The sequence below is a fragment of the Monodon monoceros genome, unplaced genomic scaffold (genome assembly GCF_005190385.1).
Source record: "Monodon monoceros isolate NGI ecotype Baffin Bay Population unplaced genomic scaffold, NGI_Narwhal_1 Super_Scaffold_2, whole genome shotgun sequence".
In the NCBI taxonomy this organism is placed as follows: Eukaryota; Metazoa; Chordata; class Mammalia; order Artiodactyla; family Monodontidae; genus Monodon; species Monodon monoceros.
In genome coordinates, this window is record NW_021703776.1 from 61,757,385 (window position 1) to 61,778,691 (window position 21,307).

The following is a 21,307-nucleotide window of genomic DNA, read 5'->3' on the forward strand; positions in this document are numbered from 1 at the left end:
AAAGATTATACTTGGCTTTCCACAAAGAGAAAGAGCTATCAAGTTTTAAAAAAATGTAATTAATAAATACTATTTAGTTGGCATATGAGCACATCCATTTGAACTATGTCTGGCATATGAATATTCCTGAAGGAATCCTCACTGGGGAAGAACTTGAAGTGACCCAGGTCAAGGACCCTCCCATCAGAAATGAGTGCCACTTCCCCAACAGCCTGGGGCAGTGGTCATGATGAGTGCCTGGGATCTGGACACTTGTTGATTCAGAAGCAAGGAGATTAGCTATGTAGGAAACTATAGCCAGGTTAGAGAGATTATGGAAGCGACTTGCTGAGAGGCTGAGGACTTAGCAGGCCTGGCTGTGGGATAAGACTGGCTGCCAAAGCACAGGTGTGGACCAGACTCCGTAGCAGAGAACAGCTGCCTCTGCTACTGGGGGCAGCCCTGGGCCTGCAGGGACACAGTGGGGGAGGCATGCAGAGTCAGGGCCCATGGGTGGGCACACCCTGTCTCTGGTAGTTAGCAGGAGTTAAGATTAAGGGAGTCTTCTTTATGGTATGTAAAGAATATACAATCATAGAAAACAAACAAAAAAAACCATAAAAATATCTTGCATTGTTTTAGCAACCGAGTTCAAAGTCGGTAAACTTCAAAAAATTGTAGATGCCCCAGGAAATAAATTTAAGGGCTGGAGATATTCACTTTACAAGAATGAGTGTATTAGGACATTTAAAAACCAACTGTAGTTTCTGTCCTTACTTTAATGATGAAACTTGAAGTTGTCTTTCAAGACGTAAGCCTCCATAAATGTAAAGCCACTATGGAGAACAGTAGGGAGGTTCCTTAAAAAACTAAAAATAGAGCTACTATAGGATCCAGCAATCCAACTCCTGGGCATATATCTGGAGAAAACCATAATTCGAAAAGATACATGCAGCCCAGTGTTCATTGCAGCACTATTTACAATAGCCAGGACATGGAAGCAACCTAAGTGTCCATCAACAGAGGAATGGATAAAGAAGATTTGGTACATATATACAATGGAATATTACTCAGCCATAAAAAGAATGAAATAATGCCATTTGCAGCAACATGGATGGACCTAGAGATTCTCATACTGAGTGAAGTAATTCGGAGAGAGAAAGACAAAGATCATATAATATCGTTTATATGTGGAATCTAAAAAAAGGGTACAAATGAACTTATCTACAAAACAGAACTAGAGTTACAGATGTAGAAAACAAACTTATGGTTACCAGGGAGTAAGGGAAGGGGAGGGATAAATTGGTAGATTGGTATTGACATGTACATACTACTGTATATAAAATAGATAACTAAGAAGGACCTACTGTATAGCACAGGGAACTCTACCCAATACTCTGTAATGGCCTCTATGGGAAAAGAATCTAAAAAAGAGTGGATATATGTATAACAGATTCACTTTGCTGTACACCCGAAACTAACACAACATTGTAAATCAACTATATTCCAATTAAAAAAAAGAAAAAAGAAAAAAAAAAGACATAAGCCTCCCTAAAAAATCTTGTGATGGAGGTAAGCAGCCACCAGGGGGCAGCCACAGCTTGGTTAAAACTATTGCATGTCTGAACAATAAAGTATTTTCTCTGGTGGGAAAGTTAAAAGGACTGCTTTTATTCCTTTTTGAACTAAAGCAAATAAAATAAAAAGAAAGTTAAGTAAAATTTACAAAACAGAATTAATGCATTCCTTGACTTCTTAACTACTGAGTGACATTTTTTGCTTCAGCCTCCGACTGCACCATCTTTCTCTGACTTGACTTTCCCGATGTTTTTCTCATCACCTTGTAGCTAGAGAAATACACACATACACCATGTATATGTATTATTTTTATTTTAAAATTCTATCTTTTTGATTCTGTGCTTGAAGAACAAGTGGTTATAGCAAGGTGATTTATGGAAGAGCAGAAGAAAACTTCTTGGCTTATCATTTCAAAAGAATAGAGAGAAGACTGCTCTCTATTCTTATAAAAGAGAGAACTACCCCTTTTCCAAAGCACAGTTTTCTGCTGCCAGCCAGATGCTGCTTGAAATGTACAACCTCTATCCTTTAGTAGTTCTAAAATTTGCCTTAGGTTGAATCTAAAGGGGAGCATTTAAAAATACAGATTCCCCACCGTAGATTCACTGAATTTCAAGGAAGAAGGCTTTTTTTAAAAAAAAGTTTTCCTGGTGATTCTGATGCAAAGTCCAGGAAAATGCCTGGCAACTTTCTCTCTTGTAACTTGTGAGCACTACACTAGTAAGAGAATTCTTCAGAACTAACTTTTTAAAAAGTTTGAATTATTGGAAACAGGTATTTAAAAATATCTACAAATGGTACCTGTAAGAAGGTTTTAAGCAGAGGTTTTCATACAATTTTGTAAAAAATTTTAGTATGTAGACTATCTTTTAATGAAATTTCTTATTTGGGGGTTTCTTCTTTACACTTATGGTTACCTCAGTATAACATTTGTTTTTTGAATTTTGGAAATGGAAATGTACTTTCCTGCTTAGCAGCTTTTCAAGAAAGATCATGAATGCCAGAGTAATTGGAGTTCCTTTTTATGCCTTGATTTGGAGATTTGATCATGCTGAGAGTAACAGATGTACAAGTGGATATTCACCATCATGTTATGGTAAAAAATTTTTAAATTGTTTATGATTTATTTGGTACACATTTATTTGGTATGAAATTAATATATTATGTGTTCATTAATTTCTCCTCTAAACTATGAAAACTATGTCTAGTTTACAGACAAGAACTTGAGCAATGAGGAGGAAAAGCACTTATGTAAGGACATTCTAACATACTGTAAACACACAGAAGAGCCCTGGATTATTTTGATTTCCATGTCATTTTGTTATCCACTATTTTGGAATAATTGGAGAAGTTCTCCTCCTTTTCCTACCCCCTGTCTAAACTTAGAGACCGGTTATAGATCCAGCTGTTAAGTCATTCTTCCTAGACCTCACTTTATCTAGTGGTTTATCGTTAATTAATTCAAAGCATGATGATAATTCACACAGGCACACGTTTGAGAGGCAGTTTGGTCAGGTGATAGATGTCTTGGGGAAATGGATGTCAGGTCTCCCCTCCTCAAAAGGCTCAGGAAGAAAAAAAAGTACTGTCATGAGAGGAACTAGAAGTAGCAGGGAATCAAGAAACATCTTTCGGGACCTACTCAAGCTAACTTTGACATTGCCTGTGCTTTAAAAAACCAAGCAGGCCTCGCGGTATTTTATTTTGGCGCTGAGCTTCATAAACTAAACCAGTGTCTTTTGCCACTTGCTCATAAGATCCTGCTTGACCTTTCGGTGGCAGCCCTGTTAAGAGAGAAAAAACTGAAGAAAGCACAAACACAGAAACTTTGAATTAGTTCTTCTAAACAAACGAGGATCTATTTTCTTACCTTAAAAGAAAACAAAAAGGAAGCCTGGCTTTGGGTAACATTTATCAAATTTAGACTAAAATAAACCTAGAGGTTTATAAGGTCCAGTCTGTGGAGTAAAATATTGGCATGAGGAGAATGGAAACTTTGCATGTAGGAAAATGTTCGGTAGTAGAATTAGAAGGGAAAAATCACTAGTCATGACCCGATGTTACTACAGCTACACCAGCTTATTTATAATAGGAATTCAGTGTGTTATAACAAAGAGGGTTCTGTAAATGCACCATGATAAAAATGACTAATACTTATAATAGCTATTTTTTGAGCACTTACTGTGTGCCAGCGAGTGTTAAGTACTTTACCTACATTATCTCAATTATTTTTAAGGGTTCTTTTGCACAGAAGGACTCTGAAATTTTTTGCTTCCAATAATCTAATTCTTTTAAAAGGCATTTCTTTATGTAAACACTTCCCTGTGGATTTGGGATTTTAGGAAATAAAAGGGAAAATATTAGCTAAACTTGTATAAGAGAGAATGATGATATTGGGCACATGGTATAAACTCTCCCCAGATTTCCCAAACTGTGCTCCAAGGAATATTCCTTCGGGAGATATTAATAGGTGTTTTGTGAAAAGTGGGTTTTAAAACACTGCATTCTATATCCTCCTGTTAGGGGTTCACTAAGCCACGTTGGGTTATTAAAGGCTCTGAGAAGTTCTGCTCTAAAGAAACTTAAAAAAAACTATGTTTAATATTTTCCTAATTTATGTAAGCACAGAGCACTGTGTGTGGGAGAAGGGAGTATATGTTCCACGAGTGCCTGGCTGGTGTTGGGAGACAGTTCTGTGTGGTGTATCGTGTTTCTGCACATCTTGCGAGCTAAGGCACTGGCTGCCTTTGCTCTGAACTATCTCTTTAAGACTATTTTTACAGGGAATAGCCTTGGATGATAGAGGTAGTATCTCCCTCCAGAGTGAAGCATAGGTTGTTTCTTGTCTAGTATAACGAAGATAGTCACTCCTTCCAGGTATACTTACTGACCATTATAAAATATTTGGGTTCCCTAAGCTCTGGATTCTTCTTCTGTAACCCAACCCACTGCCTGTGTAGATGTCACCTTGGTTCTTTTTATATCACTTGTGGGAATTTGGGCTCAGGAAACTGGCACAAATGCTGAATTCTGAGTTTTTTGGTTTTTTTTTTTTGGCTGCGCGCGGGCTTTCTCTAGTTGCAGCGAGCAGGGGCTACTCTTTGTTGTGGTGCATGGGCTTCTCATTGTGGTGGCTTCTCTTGCTGTGGAACACGAGCTCTGGGTGCAGTAGTTGTGGCACGTGGGCTCAGTAGTTGTGGCTCACAGGCTCTAGAGTACAGACTCAGTAGTTGTGGCACATTGGCTTAGTTGCTCCGCTGCATGTGGGATCTTCCTGGACCAGGGCTCGAACCCATGTCCCCTGCGGGCGGATTCTTAACCACTGTGCTACCAGAGAATTCCCTGAATTCTGGGTATTAAGTTTGCTATAAGTAATAAAATTATTTGTCTTTTGAATCTTCCGCAAGCATCCATGAAACTATGACAGATTAACTTGTTAACTTGCAAGTAGGGTAAAATCTTAGACCCTACACAATTCTTGACAGTTAGGAAATGCTGAAATATGTTCTTGGAGGTAAATGAGTCTAATTCTGGCTGTGTAAACTAGGGTGGGGTGGGGTGGAGTAGCTGGGGGAAAAGCTATGAAGAATGGAAAGGAAAAAAAAAAAGATTCAACAATGTATGTCGCCAAGGTGCAAGAACCTTCCAAACATTCTGGAATATTGAATCTCCTTGCAATTTTGCTCCTCTGAGACAATCTCAGTTCCTATTGCTTTCCTTTTAGGTTGTATTTTCTAGACATCAGTTATGTTTTGCTACTGTTCTTTTTTATGCTTTATTTTTCCAGGTGTAGAATTTCTGTTTATATAATGAAACATAAAGTGGTGGTGGATCATTGGTAACAGCTCTTTTAGATTTAGGAAAATGAAAGAAATACACATTTATTGACCATGTATTGTATACCTGGCACTCTCCTAGGCACATTACATGGGTTTTTAAGTGTAATCTTCCATGCTACTCAGGATTTTGGTATTATTATATGCAAGAAGCAACTTGGGGCTCTGAGGATGTGGTTGTAATAGTCATAGCTAGCATTTATAGAACACTTCCTACACCAGCTACTATGCTAATAGTATATGATACTATATAATAGTATATAGTACAAGATATTTTCTTATCTCATTCTCATAATGACCCTGAAATAGTTACTATTATTATCCTATTTTATGCATAAGGAAACAAAGGACCAGAGAGGAAGTGATGACCAGAGAGGAAGTGATCCCAGGTCATGTAATTAGCAGAGCTATGATCTGAATGCAGGTATGCATCTATGACTTCAATGTCAGGTCATTCCCTCAAGCCTTGATTTAAGGTTTTATGAACATAACAGTACTATGTGGCTTGAGCTTAAGGTGACTATGTAGTTAAAATCCAAACTAGACATTTTGGAGAGGAAGAGGGGTAGTATTAATAATTGCACCAGGACAAAAGGAATAAGCCCAGACTGTCATGGAAAAGCAGATGTGTGGTCACTCAGTGATGTGCAAATAAAACAAGTAAGTTCTAGGATAGAATGAGCATATTTGCACTACTGATTTTTGAGTTGTGGTTCTAAGGTATTATCTCCCATTGAGTCAATATGTTGAATTCAAATAGCTTTAAGTATTTTAGTGTTCCTTTAAAAGTGTTTTATTGCGAAGGTAGATCCACCCTTACTGACAGTTCCAATATAAATAAAATGGATTACTGCACACCCTTTTCTCACACCTCAGAGTTTTATGGGTACCAGAATTTAGTATGGCCCAAAGTAGAGTGAATATTTACGACATTTTTAAAGCAAAACAGGAGAGAATTACTTTTCTCTCTCCTTTCCACCCCCTCAAACTGAGGAACATGATTGACTTGGCTTTATAGGGTCCACGTTCCTAATCTAAACGAAACGCAGCTGAGGGTGGAAAATTGCAACTCTATCTTGTCCTCCCAATGTCAACTGACAAAGGATAAAATACTTAAACTTTGCTTTCCTTGACATCATTTTCAGTGGGAGTTAAAATAAAGAGAGAATAGTATTTAATATACAGATCTATAATAACTATGGTAGTTTTCTTGTTGTGACTTATACATAGTTGTTTAATTAGCCTCTACAGGATATTACAGTGGTTTTCAATTGATTTTTCTCTATGGCACTACTTGTTAGATTTTTTTGATGTCAGGGTTAGGATAGCTTTGTATATACATTTTGTGCATTTTTTTTTCTATACTGAAGTATTTTTGAAAGGGTATATTCTGTGAAATGATCCCACTATCAAATAATCTATCTTTTGGAGATTAACCATACACTTTAGCATGTTAGACTAAGAGAAATGCGTGTGAACAAATAACTTGTTCACTTTCTTTAGCCTAGCATTTCCCACATTTAGACACCAAATGTCTGTTTTTTTGTTTTTTGTTTTTTGTTTTTGTGGAGCATCTATTAACTTTCTGTAGAACTTTAGAAGCATATTTTGGAATCCATCAGTATGTGTGTATTTCTACCCTTATTTGTTATTATATCTCCTTTTCTTTCTTAATTTTGTGTTGCCGTCACTTCCCCACTTTTTTGAGTTTTGCCTTGAGATTTAAAAAAATTCAACCAGAACTGTTTCTGTTATTTATTTATCAAACTTACTCTAATTCATTATGTTTGAATCTCCTAATCCCCCTTTTCCTGCCTACTGTGGTTTGCTTTGTTCCTTTTTCAAACTTCTTACTTGAATACTTGCATCATTTATTTTAATTCTTTTAGAACACTGAAAGCATGTAAGGCTATGAATTTGTCTTAGACCACAGTTTTGCCAACATACACATTTAAGTGTAGTGATGAAGCAGTATGGCTTGGTGAAAATACCATAGGCCTAGGAGGCAGCTGGACCTTTATTAGGATCTTGTCACTTATTTCATGACCTTGAGTCTCACTTTATACTACTATGAAATGGGACTGTTAATACTTAGCTTTCAGATTTACTAAAAAAGTAATTAAATTTTGTCTGTAGAGTTCATAGCATATAGTACCTGGATGGTAGATTGTTGACCAATGGGTACTTACCATTATTATTTTTATATTTTTACAAATAATCTATAATTTAAATTTTTATTTCCCTTTGACACAGTAGTTGTCCAGTAGCTTTTTAGGAGAGTGATTTTACTTCCCAAATAGCAAGATTTAAAAACATACAGTTTTCCTAATATTTAGTTGTTTTATAAGCTGATCAGACCATGTGTTCTTTAGAATTTTGCATAGGTAAACCTACACAGGCAAGGTATAGATCTGGATTTTGGTGGAAATATTTTTTGAAGGGACAACTCTCTCTGCTTAACCTGACTTTCCTGTTCAGAGCCAGAGTCACATGGTTAGTAGAAATTACTCCTGATGCTGGTGGATAGTTGACAAATATTTTTACTTGGCAATGCTTTGTAACTGGGCCTTTTTTGGTGTGCTTTCCAGAGGATTAATGTTGAAATAGGAGAAAAGAGCAAATCAAGTACTGTGTGCTAGCTACCATGTCAACCAGAAAGCCCCCTATATTATATTTGTTATTGTAAAGATAACCAAAGAAAAAGTATGTTATAATATTCCCAAGAAACTCATTCCAGTTTGTCCAACACTTGTATCAGGAATTTTTTCTTAAATTATTCTCAAAAATCTTTATTTTGCAGTATAATTCCATTATGATGTGATTTTATAAATGTTATGTTTCTTTCATGATAAACCTAGAGGGTTCCATGAAAAACTAGCTGATATCATCGGATTCAAGGTGTTCTTTTTGGCCATTATGCTAAAGTATTAAACTAAGGTAGCTTTGTTTCTTTTCTTTCTTGTTTTAGCAGAAAAATGCTCTCGGAAAATCAAATTTGTATATTTTATTATTCAAAATAAAGGATGACTTGAAGTAAAAACTATGTAATTTTTAAAAATTAGGTCTATAGGAGAGTTATTATAATGTCTAAACAAATTTTTATGATAAACATGCTTTTCCTTTTTTTCCAAGAGATTTCCCCCCATTTGTATCACATGTGGAATATTATGCTCTATGAGTTTCCCCTGTAGGATTTCAGAGTTGAGGAGCTATTTACCTGCTAGGATCCTGTGTCCTTCACTCTCTCTTAAGGCACTGATCCATTCTATAATTCAGACCCTCAGTTGAAAAAGAACTGACATACACGTGAAAAAGAGAGGGCTTATGTATTCCTTGAGGCATGTTTCATTAATCACCTAGCCACTTTACCAAGGAGACTGAAAGCTGTGAATCATTTCCTGCAATGCTACAGATTAGAAGACCCTTGACTTAGGAATATGGATAATGTGTGCTACAATTAACTCCTTTATATCTGTTTTATTTCTGTTCTTTGTTTTAACACATAGCATATAGTTTTATACAAATACAGAGATAAGCAATTAAAAATTTGCATTTCCTAGCATCAAGACAAGTCTTTTATTGATGGGTACTGATAGTTACGTGAAAACACATTGTATATTAATCAATAATTTACATTCAGTGACAGTCATCTGTGTAATGTCTTTCCTCTGATACATCATTGGTACAACACAATTTGGCAGTGAGATAGCAACAGTTGTTAATCGATTTTGCATTCCTTCAGCAGAGTTGCATCAATTCTCCCATAACCTAATCCAGCAGAGTTATTAGATAGAATGCTATACTGTACTTGCATTTGAAATTTCTTCCTCTGTTTTTACTCTGAGTATTTATTTTCCATCATCTTGTAGCATTGTAGCATTGATTGGTGCAAGTAATGTATTATTCATGCCATTCTGGTTTCATTCCATTAGTGCTATCAGCATTAGTATTCAGTCTAAAGAGATACACTTATGTCAAGAGCTCTTTGGATCAACCTGTTCCATTTTGCATGTTTCACATTCATAGAAGAGACTTCTTTTGTATAGTAGACCGTTTTATTTTGTTGGTTCCAATTGAAATGATATAAGAAGCTAAGATGAGGCTGATGTAAATGTGCCCTCTTAAATAATTTTTTAGTTTACAAGTAATCATTGTGCCAAATGTGGAAAATTTGGAAACATATTAAGGAGGAAAATAAAGTCATCCATAATTTCATCACCCTATTCATGTCTTGATCCAATACCTTGCCTTCTACTCTCTCTTTTTTTTTAAGTTAAGTTCATGTTGGACTTCCCTGGTTGTCCAGTGGTTAAGACTACACACTTCCATTGCAAGGGGCACAGTTTCTATCCCTGGTCAGGAAACTAAGATCCTGCGTGCTGCAACATGTGGCCAAAAACACCCAAACCAAACCAAACCCAAACAAAAAAAACACAAATAAAAGTTAAGTTCATGTTATATATACAGTTTTGAATATTGATTTTTCCTTTACTGTTATATGTAATAAACATTCTGGAAAACTTGATTTTTTATGTATTTGTAATGGTTCATATTGTGGTATCATTTTCAAACATTATTAATTTTCAAGCATTTATATTCTTCCATAGTTTTATTTCTATCAGTAGTAATGCACATCCTTCTTCATAAATCTTTGGTCATATCTCTGATTATTTCCTTAGAATAGATTTCTAGAAGTGAAATTATTGGGCCAAAGAATAAAAACATTTAAAAAGCTCTTTTTTTTTTTTTTAACATCTTTATTTGGGTATAATTGCTTTACAGTGGTGTGTTAGTTTCTGCTTTATAACAAAGTGAATCAGTTATACATATACATATGTTCCCATATCTCTTCCCTCTTGCGTCTCCCTCCCTCCCACCCTCCCTATCCCACCCCTCCAGGCTGTCACAAAGCACCGAGCTGATATCCCTGTGCTATGCGGCTGCTTCCCATTAGCTATCTACCTTATTAAAAAGCTCTTGATACATATTACCAAACAACTTTCCCCAAATACTGAACCATTATCTTCTGGTCAAAAAATGTAATCTTCCGGTTTTAACTTATGTTGTTATAGTCATTTTTGGTGTAATGTTATATATCTCTGTTTTTTTTAGTAATATATTCACTTTAGTAGACACATTAGGGCATTATTAGATTGCTAAAATAACTAAGGCAACTCCTTGGATAGCTTCCTAATGCTAAAATCTGCCTGATGTTTTGGTGGACCATCTTTCCTTAGCATGTAATTTTTGATGACTTAAATTGTTAGATTCTGTAGCTAAATGTATGAACAGAAATATGGCATGGGTCTGAGCATTCAGACAGATAATAACAGTTCTGCTGTCTGCTGTGGAAAAGTGAGAGCTACTATCTACTGCTTCATGAATAATAACTGAGCTTTTATTGTGTTTTACCTGTGTTTTTACCTAGTTCCTAGAACCATTTAGTGACCTAGTTTTTTATTTATAAATATGTCTAAATTAGTAGAAAGTCTAGGTACTTTATCAAAACAGGTTACATTTGATGTAATATATCTGCTCATTAATTTATTGAATCTTAAGTAATGGGGATCTAGAATGTACAGTGATGGTCATGACATAATTTTTTATGAGTTTAAAATAATAAGTGGCTTTGACCTTATAAAATATGCAGAAAACACTAAGTTCAAAGGAAATATTTTAATTAGAGTGTTGTGTCTCTGTTACTAATTTTAGCTTTCTATCACAAGACATTTTAAAGAATATTAGGAAATCTCACATCCTCTGTAAAGACTATGTAAAATGAATAATGATTTCTATTCCTCTGTCCAAGCTGGTGGGAACACTGGTTTGATTAAAAAGTAACCCTAAAACATAGGCATAATATAAATACTGCATTTTGGGTATAATATAAATAGTGCATTTTACTGCTCTTTCTACTTGAATATCTCTCTTTGGGTCCTGCATTAGTAGACTTCTTATTGATGGTGAAGGGAAGGAAACACTGGAATATCAAGATACTTGGAGTCATTCAAATATTTTATCTGTAACATTTACTAGCTATATGACGCTTTTCAAGTTCTAGATACCTTCTAAGCCCCAGTTTTCTCCTCTGTTAATGAGGAATGACATTGCCTCAAATATTTAAGGGAATAATGAGTGAAATGCCCCATTTGTAGGAGATCCTTAATAAAAGTTTGTTCCTTTCTAGTCCTTATATGTAAAATATGTGGAAGGTTAGGGCTAGACCAAGAACTGTGTTGAAAGGCGCCAAACCATTAAGCTCGCAGCCTGCAGCACTCAGAAAAGTAATACCATCAAAAATCTTTTTTTCCTTTCTCTGCAATACAGATGCATCAATAGATACTGAATTAAATGCCTAACCTAGTGTGTGGGTTGACAACATTCTGTATTTGCAACTCTCTTGGTACTATTTTGCCCAATTTGCAGGAATCATAATTATGAATATGTTATTCACTAAATAGCAGTACATGTTCACTATGGAGACATATTTTCCATGAAAATCATTAAATTGGTTCCAAGAGGATTTAGTGTGTTCTCTTGTGACACTGAGTGTTTGGTCCCTTGTGTTTCTGATATGTAGAAGCTTAAGTGCTCAGAATTGTCAGTATGATTTGGCCACTCATCACATTGAAGCAAGCGTTCTGTGCTGAGTTATCAGGGCATTTTGGGGGGCCAGAGGGGGCACAACATGTTCACTTGGGCAGGTGGCTTTAGTCCCCCCATGACCTTCAGTGTAGCCTTCCCCAGTTCTTTGATATGGAGAGATAGCATACTTGCAGGATTTTTTTAATGGAAAGTGCCATGCAAATGCAGCTTCAAGACCAGTCAGCCCCCTAACTTCCAAGCAGATTGCTACACTGAGGCTAGAGCCACTACAATTTGGGACTGCTCGATTTGAGCAAGAATTGCTGGTTTGCCATCACCTACTACCTTTCTGCTGCTTAACTCTTTCCTGAATCTTGGAGATGTGGGAACCCTGTAACAAAAATATATGACCACTGCTATCACTGGATGTGAACTTAGATCATATTTTTGCATGCATGGAATAAGTATGTTATAGTGTACTTGAAGAAAGATGCCCATTAGTTAAAATTTTTTCTTTGCTATCATTACTGATTGTTGTAATATTCCTTTGGTCAGTGTACCCACTTTGAATCATCTAACATCTAACTTCAGATGATCATCACTCAGAAAGTTATTTTCTTAAGTGTTGTATAATTGACACTTGTAATCACGTAATTTATAATCTCACACTTTCATACTGGAAATAATGAATAAAACTATTTGGTTTTTTGAATCCAAACCAAAGGCATTAGATCTCCTGATATTATTTAACACTCCAGTCCACTGTTGACTCCCATTTGCCATTACAGCTTTTTAGATCCACCTTGACTGTAGCATTTATGACATTGCATTGAAATCACTTGATAACACATCTGTTTTAACAACGTTGTGAGCTGTTTGAGGGGAGGGGGCCTGTCTTCTTCAGTGATATCCCTAAGTGTTAGTAATTGTCCCCATTGTAAATAAGCTCCAGATAAATTTTTTCCAAATGATCTTGAAATGACTTAACCATGAAACATTATATAAAACACTCAAGTTATAAAGCATTAGCAGTCCAAGATCATTTTTGTGTAACTTGACTTGGAACTGTGACATGATTTATTCAACATGAATTTTGGTGGTTACATTTGTACAAGAGTGAGGAAATTTTAATAGATGATTCAAAATACCAGGAATTATTATTTTAAAAATGGAAGTATAATTGACATAATATTATATTAGTTTCAGGTATATAACATAATGATTCCATATTTTTATAGATTACACATCATACAAAGTTATTATAAAACTATTGATTATATTCCCTGTGCTGTATATAGCCCTGTGACTTATTTAATTTAAGACTGATAGTTCCCCTTCACCCATTTTGCCCCTTCCCCTATGCCCCTCACTTCTGGCAGCCACCATTTTGTTCTCTGTGTCTGTGAATCTGTTTCTGTTTTGCTACATTCGTTCATTTGTTTTGTTTTTTTAGATTCCACATGTAAGTGAAAACATACTGTATTTGTAAGCAACAACAACAGCAAAGTATCAGGAATTAAATAAAGAAAAAGCCTTCAGCTTTTAAGTGTCAGTTGGACCAGCCTTCTAGAATCCATCTCTGTTTATCGCAATCTTCAGGCCCATCTCAAACATTTAATCCTTCTAGAAGGATAATTAGAAACCCCCCAATTCAACATCATCTCTGTTGTAAATTGAGTTAGGATAAATTGAAACTTGCCTTGGAATTACCCTCTTTAATGTCAGAGCAAGGCTCGCCCTGTTGGGAAAGGCCACGCTGCTGACCTCTCAGCTCCCATACCACTCTTCTTCCAAACAGTGGTTTGAGAGTATTCATCGAACAAAGCTTAGTACTACATCAGGTTAACTCCAGGGAATTTTTACTGTATATACACAAATGTTTGTTAAACTATAGTTTTAAATTTCTGAATTTCAGAGAAACATCAGACTGATATCCATAAGACTTACTTCCAATTTCTTTGGGAAAATTCTTTTGAATTTTACATTAATTCTTTAGCTAGAAACACTGATTTATATTGAGGATTACTATGCACAAGAAGTAAGAGCTTCTTAGATAATGGTGTTCATGTGTTTTCAGTGTACTTTGGGAACAGCTTTTGCGCTTTAACAAATAATATATTCAGTATTTTTGCTAGGCATGGTGTTAGGTTCTAAAATACAGAAATGAAAAAGACACAGGCTGTCTTCTTTAGCAATTCTAATCCACTGGCAAAACAAAACAAAACAAAACAAAAAGTACTTTGAAATACCTTGTGATAAGGGCCACAATAAAAGTTTTGTCTTGTTTTGCTTTTTTAAAACACCATAGAACTAAACTGATTGGCTATCTATATACACTAAGTCCCCTACATATGAATGAGTTCCATTCCGAGAGGATGTTTGTAAGTCCAATTTGTTCATAAGTCCAACAAAGTTAGCCTAGGTACCCAACTAGCACAATCAGCTATATAGTACTATACTGTAATAGGTTTATAATACTTTTCACACAAATAATACATAAAAAACAAACAAAAAGCAAAGAACACGTTTTTAATCTTACAGCACCTTGAAAAGTGTAGTAGTACCGTACAACAGCTGGTATACAGGGGCTGGCATAGAGTGAGCATGTTCGCATCTTTGAAAGTGAGCAGCTTGAAGGTTCGTATGTAGGGGACTTACTGTATAAAAAATACAATTGGATCTTCACCTCGCACCAAAAACAAAAATAAATTCTAAGTGAATTAAATACCTAAATGTGAAAGATACGGCTTTTATGAGAATAGAAAAGCATATTTTTGTAACATCAGGGTAGGGAAGAATTTCCTAAAGAAGCTACAAAAAGCACAGTCCTTAAAAGAAAAGATTGATAAGTTTGACTATGTTAAAATATAAAACTTTTGTACAAAGAAAGAAGCTATAAACGAAATTAAGACAAAATGTTTTTAGTTCATTCTACCAACAAAGGAGTATGTAAAGGACTACATATAATAAGAAAAACAAACCCAGTGGAAAAATGGGCAATGTGAAGAAAATTGGGTATGTGAAGAAAATTCCCAAAGAAGAAATGTAAATAGCCAAAAAAACATATAAAAAATGCTTAGCCTTGGTAATAATCAAAGGAATGTAAACTAAAACCACAGTGAAATTCCATTTCACACATATCAAACTGAAAAAAATATTAAAATGTGTGTTAGGATAAAGTATTGGCAAGTACATGGAACCATGAGAACCTACCATATGCTACTAGTAGGAGTACAAATTGGTACAATATTTGGAGAGCACTTAAAATGAATTAACTACGGCTACATCTGTCAGCATTTAAAACAATCTCAAAAATACAATGTTGAGAAAAAAAGAACCACCTATGGTGTGATGTCAAAGTTAAACAACATGCAGAATGTATTGTTTAGGTATACATACATAGTAAAATATGCAAACACTGTATTCAAGATACTGGTTACCTCCAGGGGAAGAGAGGGTAATATGATGGGAGCAAGGCCCAGAGGGGCTTTGGCTGTATCTAAAATGTTTAATTTCTTAAAATCTATGGCAAATATGGGCTCATGTAAGACATTTGTTTATTTGTTTGTTTATTTATTTATTTTGGGGGGATCATGTAAGACTTTAAATGCTGTGTATTTGTTATATTATTTCCTATACCACCTTGTATGTTTTAGCTATTTCATACTAAAAGGAAAGGAAGAAAGAGCACAGTGGAGAATTAATTTTCTGAGGGAAGATCAGGGAGGGCTGTTTGGAGTAGGTGCCCTTTAAGCTGGTTTTGGAAAAGTGGTATAGTATGTGGAAAGGCATGGGGTTCTGAAATAGCATTTCGTATTCAGGGACCTATATGCAGTTTGTTATTTCTGCAGTTCCAAGACAGGGGTGTGGATGGGATGAGAAAACAGGAAGGTTATTATAGATGAGCCTAGAGAATGAGCCAGGAATCATATCTTATACAGGATATTCACTTCCCAAAGCTGGTAAATTTTCTCATGCACTGCTATTCTCTACTTTAGTTGGGGCATTCAACTCATTGAGTTATGATGTCTAGAGCTCCAGAAGAAGACCCTTTTGACTTTAGTTCATAACCTTTGATAGGTACTTATAGGGTTTGGAGCACTCTACTGGTACTTTGGTAGATAGGCTACTGATAATGAATACAGAACTTTCAAGCTTCAAGCTGATTTACAAACAGTCAAAATGCCTACATTGTTGAACAAGCTTTATGGCTCATCCAGTTCTAAAGCCTGGGGCCAGCTCAGATTTGAGGGGCATGCTAGGCATGGCCCTAGTTGTCTTTCCTGGGCCAGCTGGAAAGATCAGTTTCACCTTTTCTTACTACCACTCATATGGTTCTGCCATACATGTTTTTGTTTCATTCTTTTTTAATACATTCATTTCTTACAAGAACTTTCTCTTGGAATACCCTGGACTGTTTTGATTTTTGAGTGACTGCCTGTGTGAGCTCTTACTATGTTTTGCTTATATCAAATAAACTTATCTGAGTTTCAAAGAATGCCCTTTACAGTATTATTTTGGGGAAAAATACTATTATCTTTCCTGTGCCATCCATGATTTCATAGATTTCTAATTTTCCTTCCCAGCCTTCATTATTCCAGGCTGAAACATTTCTGTCTTCATAAGGCTGTACCCACACCCACTTTTCCTCTTTCTTATTGATTCTTAAGGGAGTACCTTCCCCTCTAGTCTTTTCTGATATCTAGAGTAGGGCACAAGGAACTGTCTGCAAGGTGGGCAGAGCAAGTAAGGTCAACCTTAGCAGTTAGGTTTTGCATGAGGTGTTTGTCTAGAACAGTACGTGGTATATCAGGGGAAATTTGATATGAAATCAGAAAATGTTTTCTGGTAGTATAATGTAAAAAGGTTTAGAATTTAGGAATGGCAGTTTTCTAGCTATGTAATTTTGGAAAAGACTCTTAGTATCTCTAAGCCACAGTTTCATCCATCGAAGGATAGAAATAATAAAACTTATATAGTTTTGTAGTTTATTTTAAAGTGCATTGCAAATTATATAGTACCTTACAAATATAAGATATTAGTGTCATCAGTATTCTTCTTAATGATGCTTAACGTTCTCTTGACCTTTTTTGGCTTTGTCAATACATGATGTCAGTGTGCTCATAGGTCAACATAGACTTTCATCCCTATTTTTAGTGGCCTTTGTTTCATAAAGAAAGGGTAGATTATTTATCCATAGATGAATTGCAGCTGGGGGCATCCCTTTTACACATAAAAGTCACTAAATATAGGATGGTACTGGTGGGGATGCTACTACATGGTGCATGCAGGGCTGTGGGCCACAGTGCTTAGTTTTGGGGGGCTGTCCTCCAGTCTTTGGATGCCATGGTCAAGAATTTGATATCAATAAAGAGAAACTGCCAGAATTTCAGCATTTCCTTCTCAAGGAAGTATTTATCAAGAGCCTAAAAGCCTACTGAATTACAAAATATTATGTTAATTGATGTTAAAGAGTCATTGGAAATTCTTGAATATGGAAAAATTCCAGGATCCATCAGTGCACATTTAGATAAGGTAGGCAAAGCTCATGTGAACCCAAGCTATGTCAAAGAGAAGTACAATGAAGTAAAACCATCCAAATCTGGCGGTCTAGTGTTTTTTTGTCTGCCTATATGAGAAAGAAGGAAGATGACTTTGGATACAGCAATATCTTTGGGCTTTAATAGTACTCAGTACTATGCTGGAGATTGGAAAAAGTGAGCAACGTATGAATTTTCAGAGAATAAACAAGGTAATTGAATTTTGAACATAAGTTAGCCCTTGCTTTCTATCAATATATATGCAGCCTGAGTTAGTGGAATGAAAAAAAAAAATGTCTAATGCTGGTGACACCAGATAATTTGTAGGGTGATTTTGAGCAAGTCCTTTACTATTTTATTCTCCTTATCTATAAATTGAGAATACCACTGACCCCTGCCTATTTTGAAAGGCTGTTGAAGATTGACTGAGACAATGTATGTTACTTGCCTTGGAAATATAAGGGTTAAGGTTTTAAGACTTAATTTTTATCTAGTTTAAAATAGTTCAGTAGTGTTCTCAAAGACCAGGCTACCTGTGCTACCTAAGCAAGAAGTGTGACCTTTTGTGTTAGTACCTCTTTTGTTCAAATACGCAACGTGTTAGACCAGGAGATCAATAAACAGACTTGACTCTAAAGGATAAAAATTTGGGAGCCAGAGACATAAATAAAATTTGAACAATAAAAATGTATTAGCAGCATCAAAGGAACTATGGAATGGTATATACCCATATGACAGTGACATAACTTATAATTCAGTAAATGGACATGATCTACAGGAACAGAAATCAGAAGAATTCTGCTTTCATGGAGGGAAAGGAATTAACTGGAAAAGGGAATGAGGCAACTTTCTAGTTCTATTTCCATATCTTTTTTTTTTTTTACATCTTTATTGGAGTATAATTGCTTTACAATGGTGTGTTAGTTTCTGCTTTATAACAAAGTGAATCAGCTATACATATACATATATCCCCATATCTTTTCCCTCTTGCGTATTTCCATATCTCGAGTAGGGTGTTGGTTATACAGGTATATACATTTGTCAAAACTTATTGAACTCAACACTTAAAATTTGTATATTTTTGCATGTAATTATGCTTCAACAAAATAATAAAAGCAGAAAAAATGTTTAAATGGAAAAATTACTAGGTATGAAAGAAATAATCAAATGGATACAGATTATCATAGTGTAGGTAAAACATTTAATTTTAATGGAAAACAAAGTAAAAAAATCATCAAAGTATTTGGAGTGGAGTTAATCCAGGAATGCCCCCTATTTGGTGGGTTCTTGAGCTTGGTTTTGAGGAAAGGATGAGGTGTAGATTGCCAAAAAGAAGGGAAAGGCCTTTCAAATCCTGGAAACTCATATGTACAAGGGCTCAGAGGGAACAGGGTACAAACTGAGGCAGGATAGCAGATTGATTTTTTCAAAGAATTTATGATGGAGTAACAATGCTTTAATGTGTCTATTCATAAAATGAGAACCCCAGTAACAGCTTGTGGAAACTTAATAATTAGTCGTTTAATGATATTTTGGATTATTACTGCATAAAAAATATATATTTCTTTAGAATGTTCTTTTTGACATCTTGAGTATTCTTGTTAGTAAAGACTGAAGCTTGAACACCCACATTTTTTTTTGCATTTATGTATCTAAGATCTCTATTATACCAGGAAGTTAGTGTTCACATGGTTATTATCCCTTTTAATTGGAACTGACGTGCACTTTGATGACTTTTGTTTTATTTCATTACCTTTTTGATTTGTTTTGTTTCCTAAAAATCCATTATGAGGACTTCGACTCATCTTTTGCAGAGCTCAGAATGTTTAAGATGTGTTGAAGGCATTCCTTTAATGGTTATCTCAACTCAACACATAAAAATTGCCCATCAATTATAGGAATGTTTTCAACCATCCCTGGCATATACTTCTAAGAAAATTTCACATTCAGTCAGTTTGACAGTTGAATCCATAAACTCTTGGTCTAAAAGCCCTTGATACTAATTATTGTATTAAGTTTGTCAAAGAACAGGAAAAGGATTAAGATAACAACAGTTTGCATAATTCAGGCTGTAATATAAAACACAGAAAAAGAGCAATGTGGTTTGTGGTGTGTAAGCTATATGTAGAATACAAGTATGAACTTTTAAAAACTGAAATGCATTTTCAAGAAAGTATCAGTGGCATGTATTTGAAGTACTTTGGAAACATTTTACCAAATTAATAATATTATGTGTGGTGGAATTAGAAGGGGTGAAAGTTAATTTTAGAAAGTTTTTTTAAAATCACAAGCTAAAGTATTACAATTGATTAAAAGGGAAGTGAGTCCATTTTTACTGAAAAACTATTACTTTCTTTTGGGTGGGAAGGAAAAGGTGATTAGCACCTCACAAATCAACAGCAATGATGGGAAGCTTCAATGTCTATACACCAAATTTGAGAATTATTGTCCTTCAAAGAAGGTATGCATTAAAGATGACATGATCACTTATATTTGTCTGGTTATCTTGATGTTTATCAGATTTCTATAGTTAACCTAGGTCTGGTTAGAGTTATAAGCCACTTTCACCTGGATTGGTCCTTGTCCAATTTTTACACTATGTAAATATAGGCAGAAATAAAAAAATTTTTCCTAAGAAATAGATTTGAAAACTAAGGAAGTCTGTTGGGAATAAATATAAAGTATTTTTGGCATCTTATATGTCATGTATGAAAAGCTAATGGAATTGGTTTTCATGACTAGCTAATGGAATTGGTCTCCTTATTATATTGTCACACCTTGTATACGGGTAAATGGGTAGATCGTATACTCATTTCTGTGAAAAATTATGACCACTCCGTGGAAGAACTGACAGTATTATCAAGAGCTTATGAATTGGAGCATGATTTTGGTAAAACTGGACTTTGTCTTAAGCCAAATGCCTTAATAACCAAACCTTTCAGTCTGTAACTGTTCACCAGAATTACTTGATTTTGGTTTGATAAAAAGATGGAGGTGGGAAATGAGAGTTGCTTGTCATTATATCTGCTGGTTCATAAAAAGAAAAATGGAATATTTCATCCCTGCATAATTTGAGTTTTGGCTAGTAGAAGAGTAGTTTTGTCACTGATTTCTCTTAAATCCAGACATCCTGTCTTCTAGGGCCCTCACTTCCATTCTGGGAACCCATATATTATCCTTACCTTTGGACTCCATGCCTTAAATATTGTTTGTCTCCCAAGGATATTAAGTCATTTTTACATATTTTTATGAATACCACATAGAATGACATATAAAAGTTTTTTGACCAGTGTGAAATAATTTGTATTGCTACAAAGAGACTTAATATTTTACTCCACTTTGGAAGCCATATTATACATAAACATGTACATTTCATCATTTAAAAAATATTGAAAATAACTTGTTGACTCTCCATTTTGACCTTTAAGGAGTCCACATTGGAGGCATTTTCTTACAGTCCTGTTAGCAAGCATTGATCTATTGATCAAGACAAAATGGGGTACATATGACACCAGAGCTCTTCTCTATGAACATGGATTATAACTTTTTAAAAGGGGTTTTACTTGAGACTAGTTTAGGGCAACAAAGTGAATGCCTGAGAAAAGAAGTCATCAGCAGAGGTTAATGAGTTACCAAAACAAAGGGTTCAAACCATGGTCACCAAAAGTAGAAGTAGTTAAAAAATTAGAGAAGGTGTTTGAATTGATGAGCTGTTTGAGTTGGTCCTCTGACCTCTGAAATGACCTTTCCCATTGCCTCCTCAGGTTTGAAAGATAATTCCTCTCCTCT

General features: G+C 35.2%; 1 protein-coding gene across 5 annotated transcripts in view; it reads left to right on the top strand.

Moving 5' to 3' along the window:
• BBS9 (Bardet-Biedl syndrome 9) overlaps positions 1-21,307 on the top strand; it is a 449,627-nt gene that overhangs the window by 279,444 nt on the left and 148,876 nt on the right. The window contains exon 19 of one of the 5 annotated variants that reach the window (XM_029233593.1): positions 2,535-2,642. The exons of the other annotated variants lie outside the window; for them this stretch is intronic. Coding sequence (XP_029089426.1) covers positions 2,535-2,603 — 69 coding nt within the window. The 3' untranslated portion in view covers positions 2,604-2,642. Of the gene's footprint in view, positions 1-2,534; positions 2,643-21,307 lie in introns of those variants that run through there. 5 annotated transcript variants of the gene reach the window in all.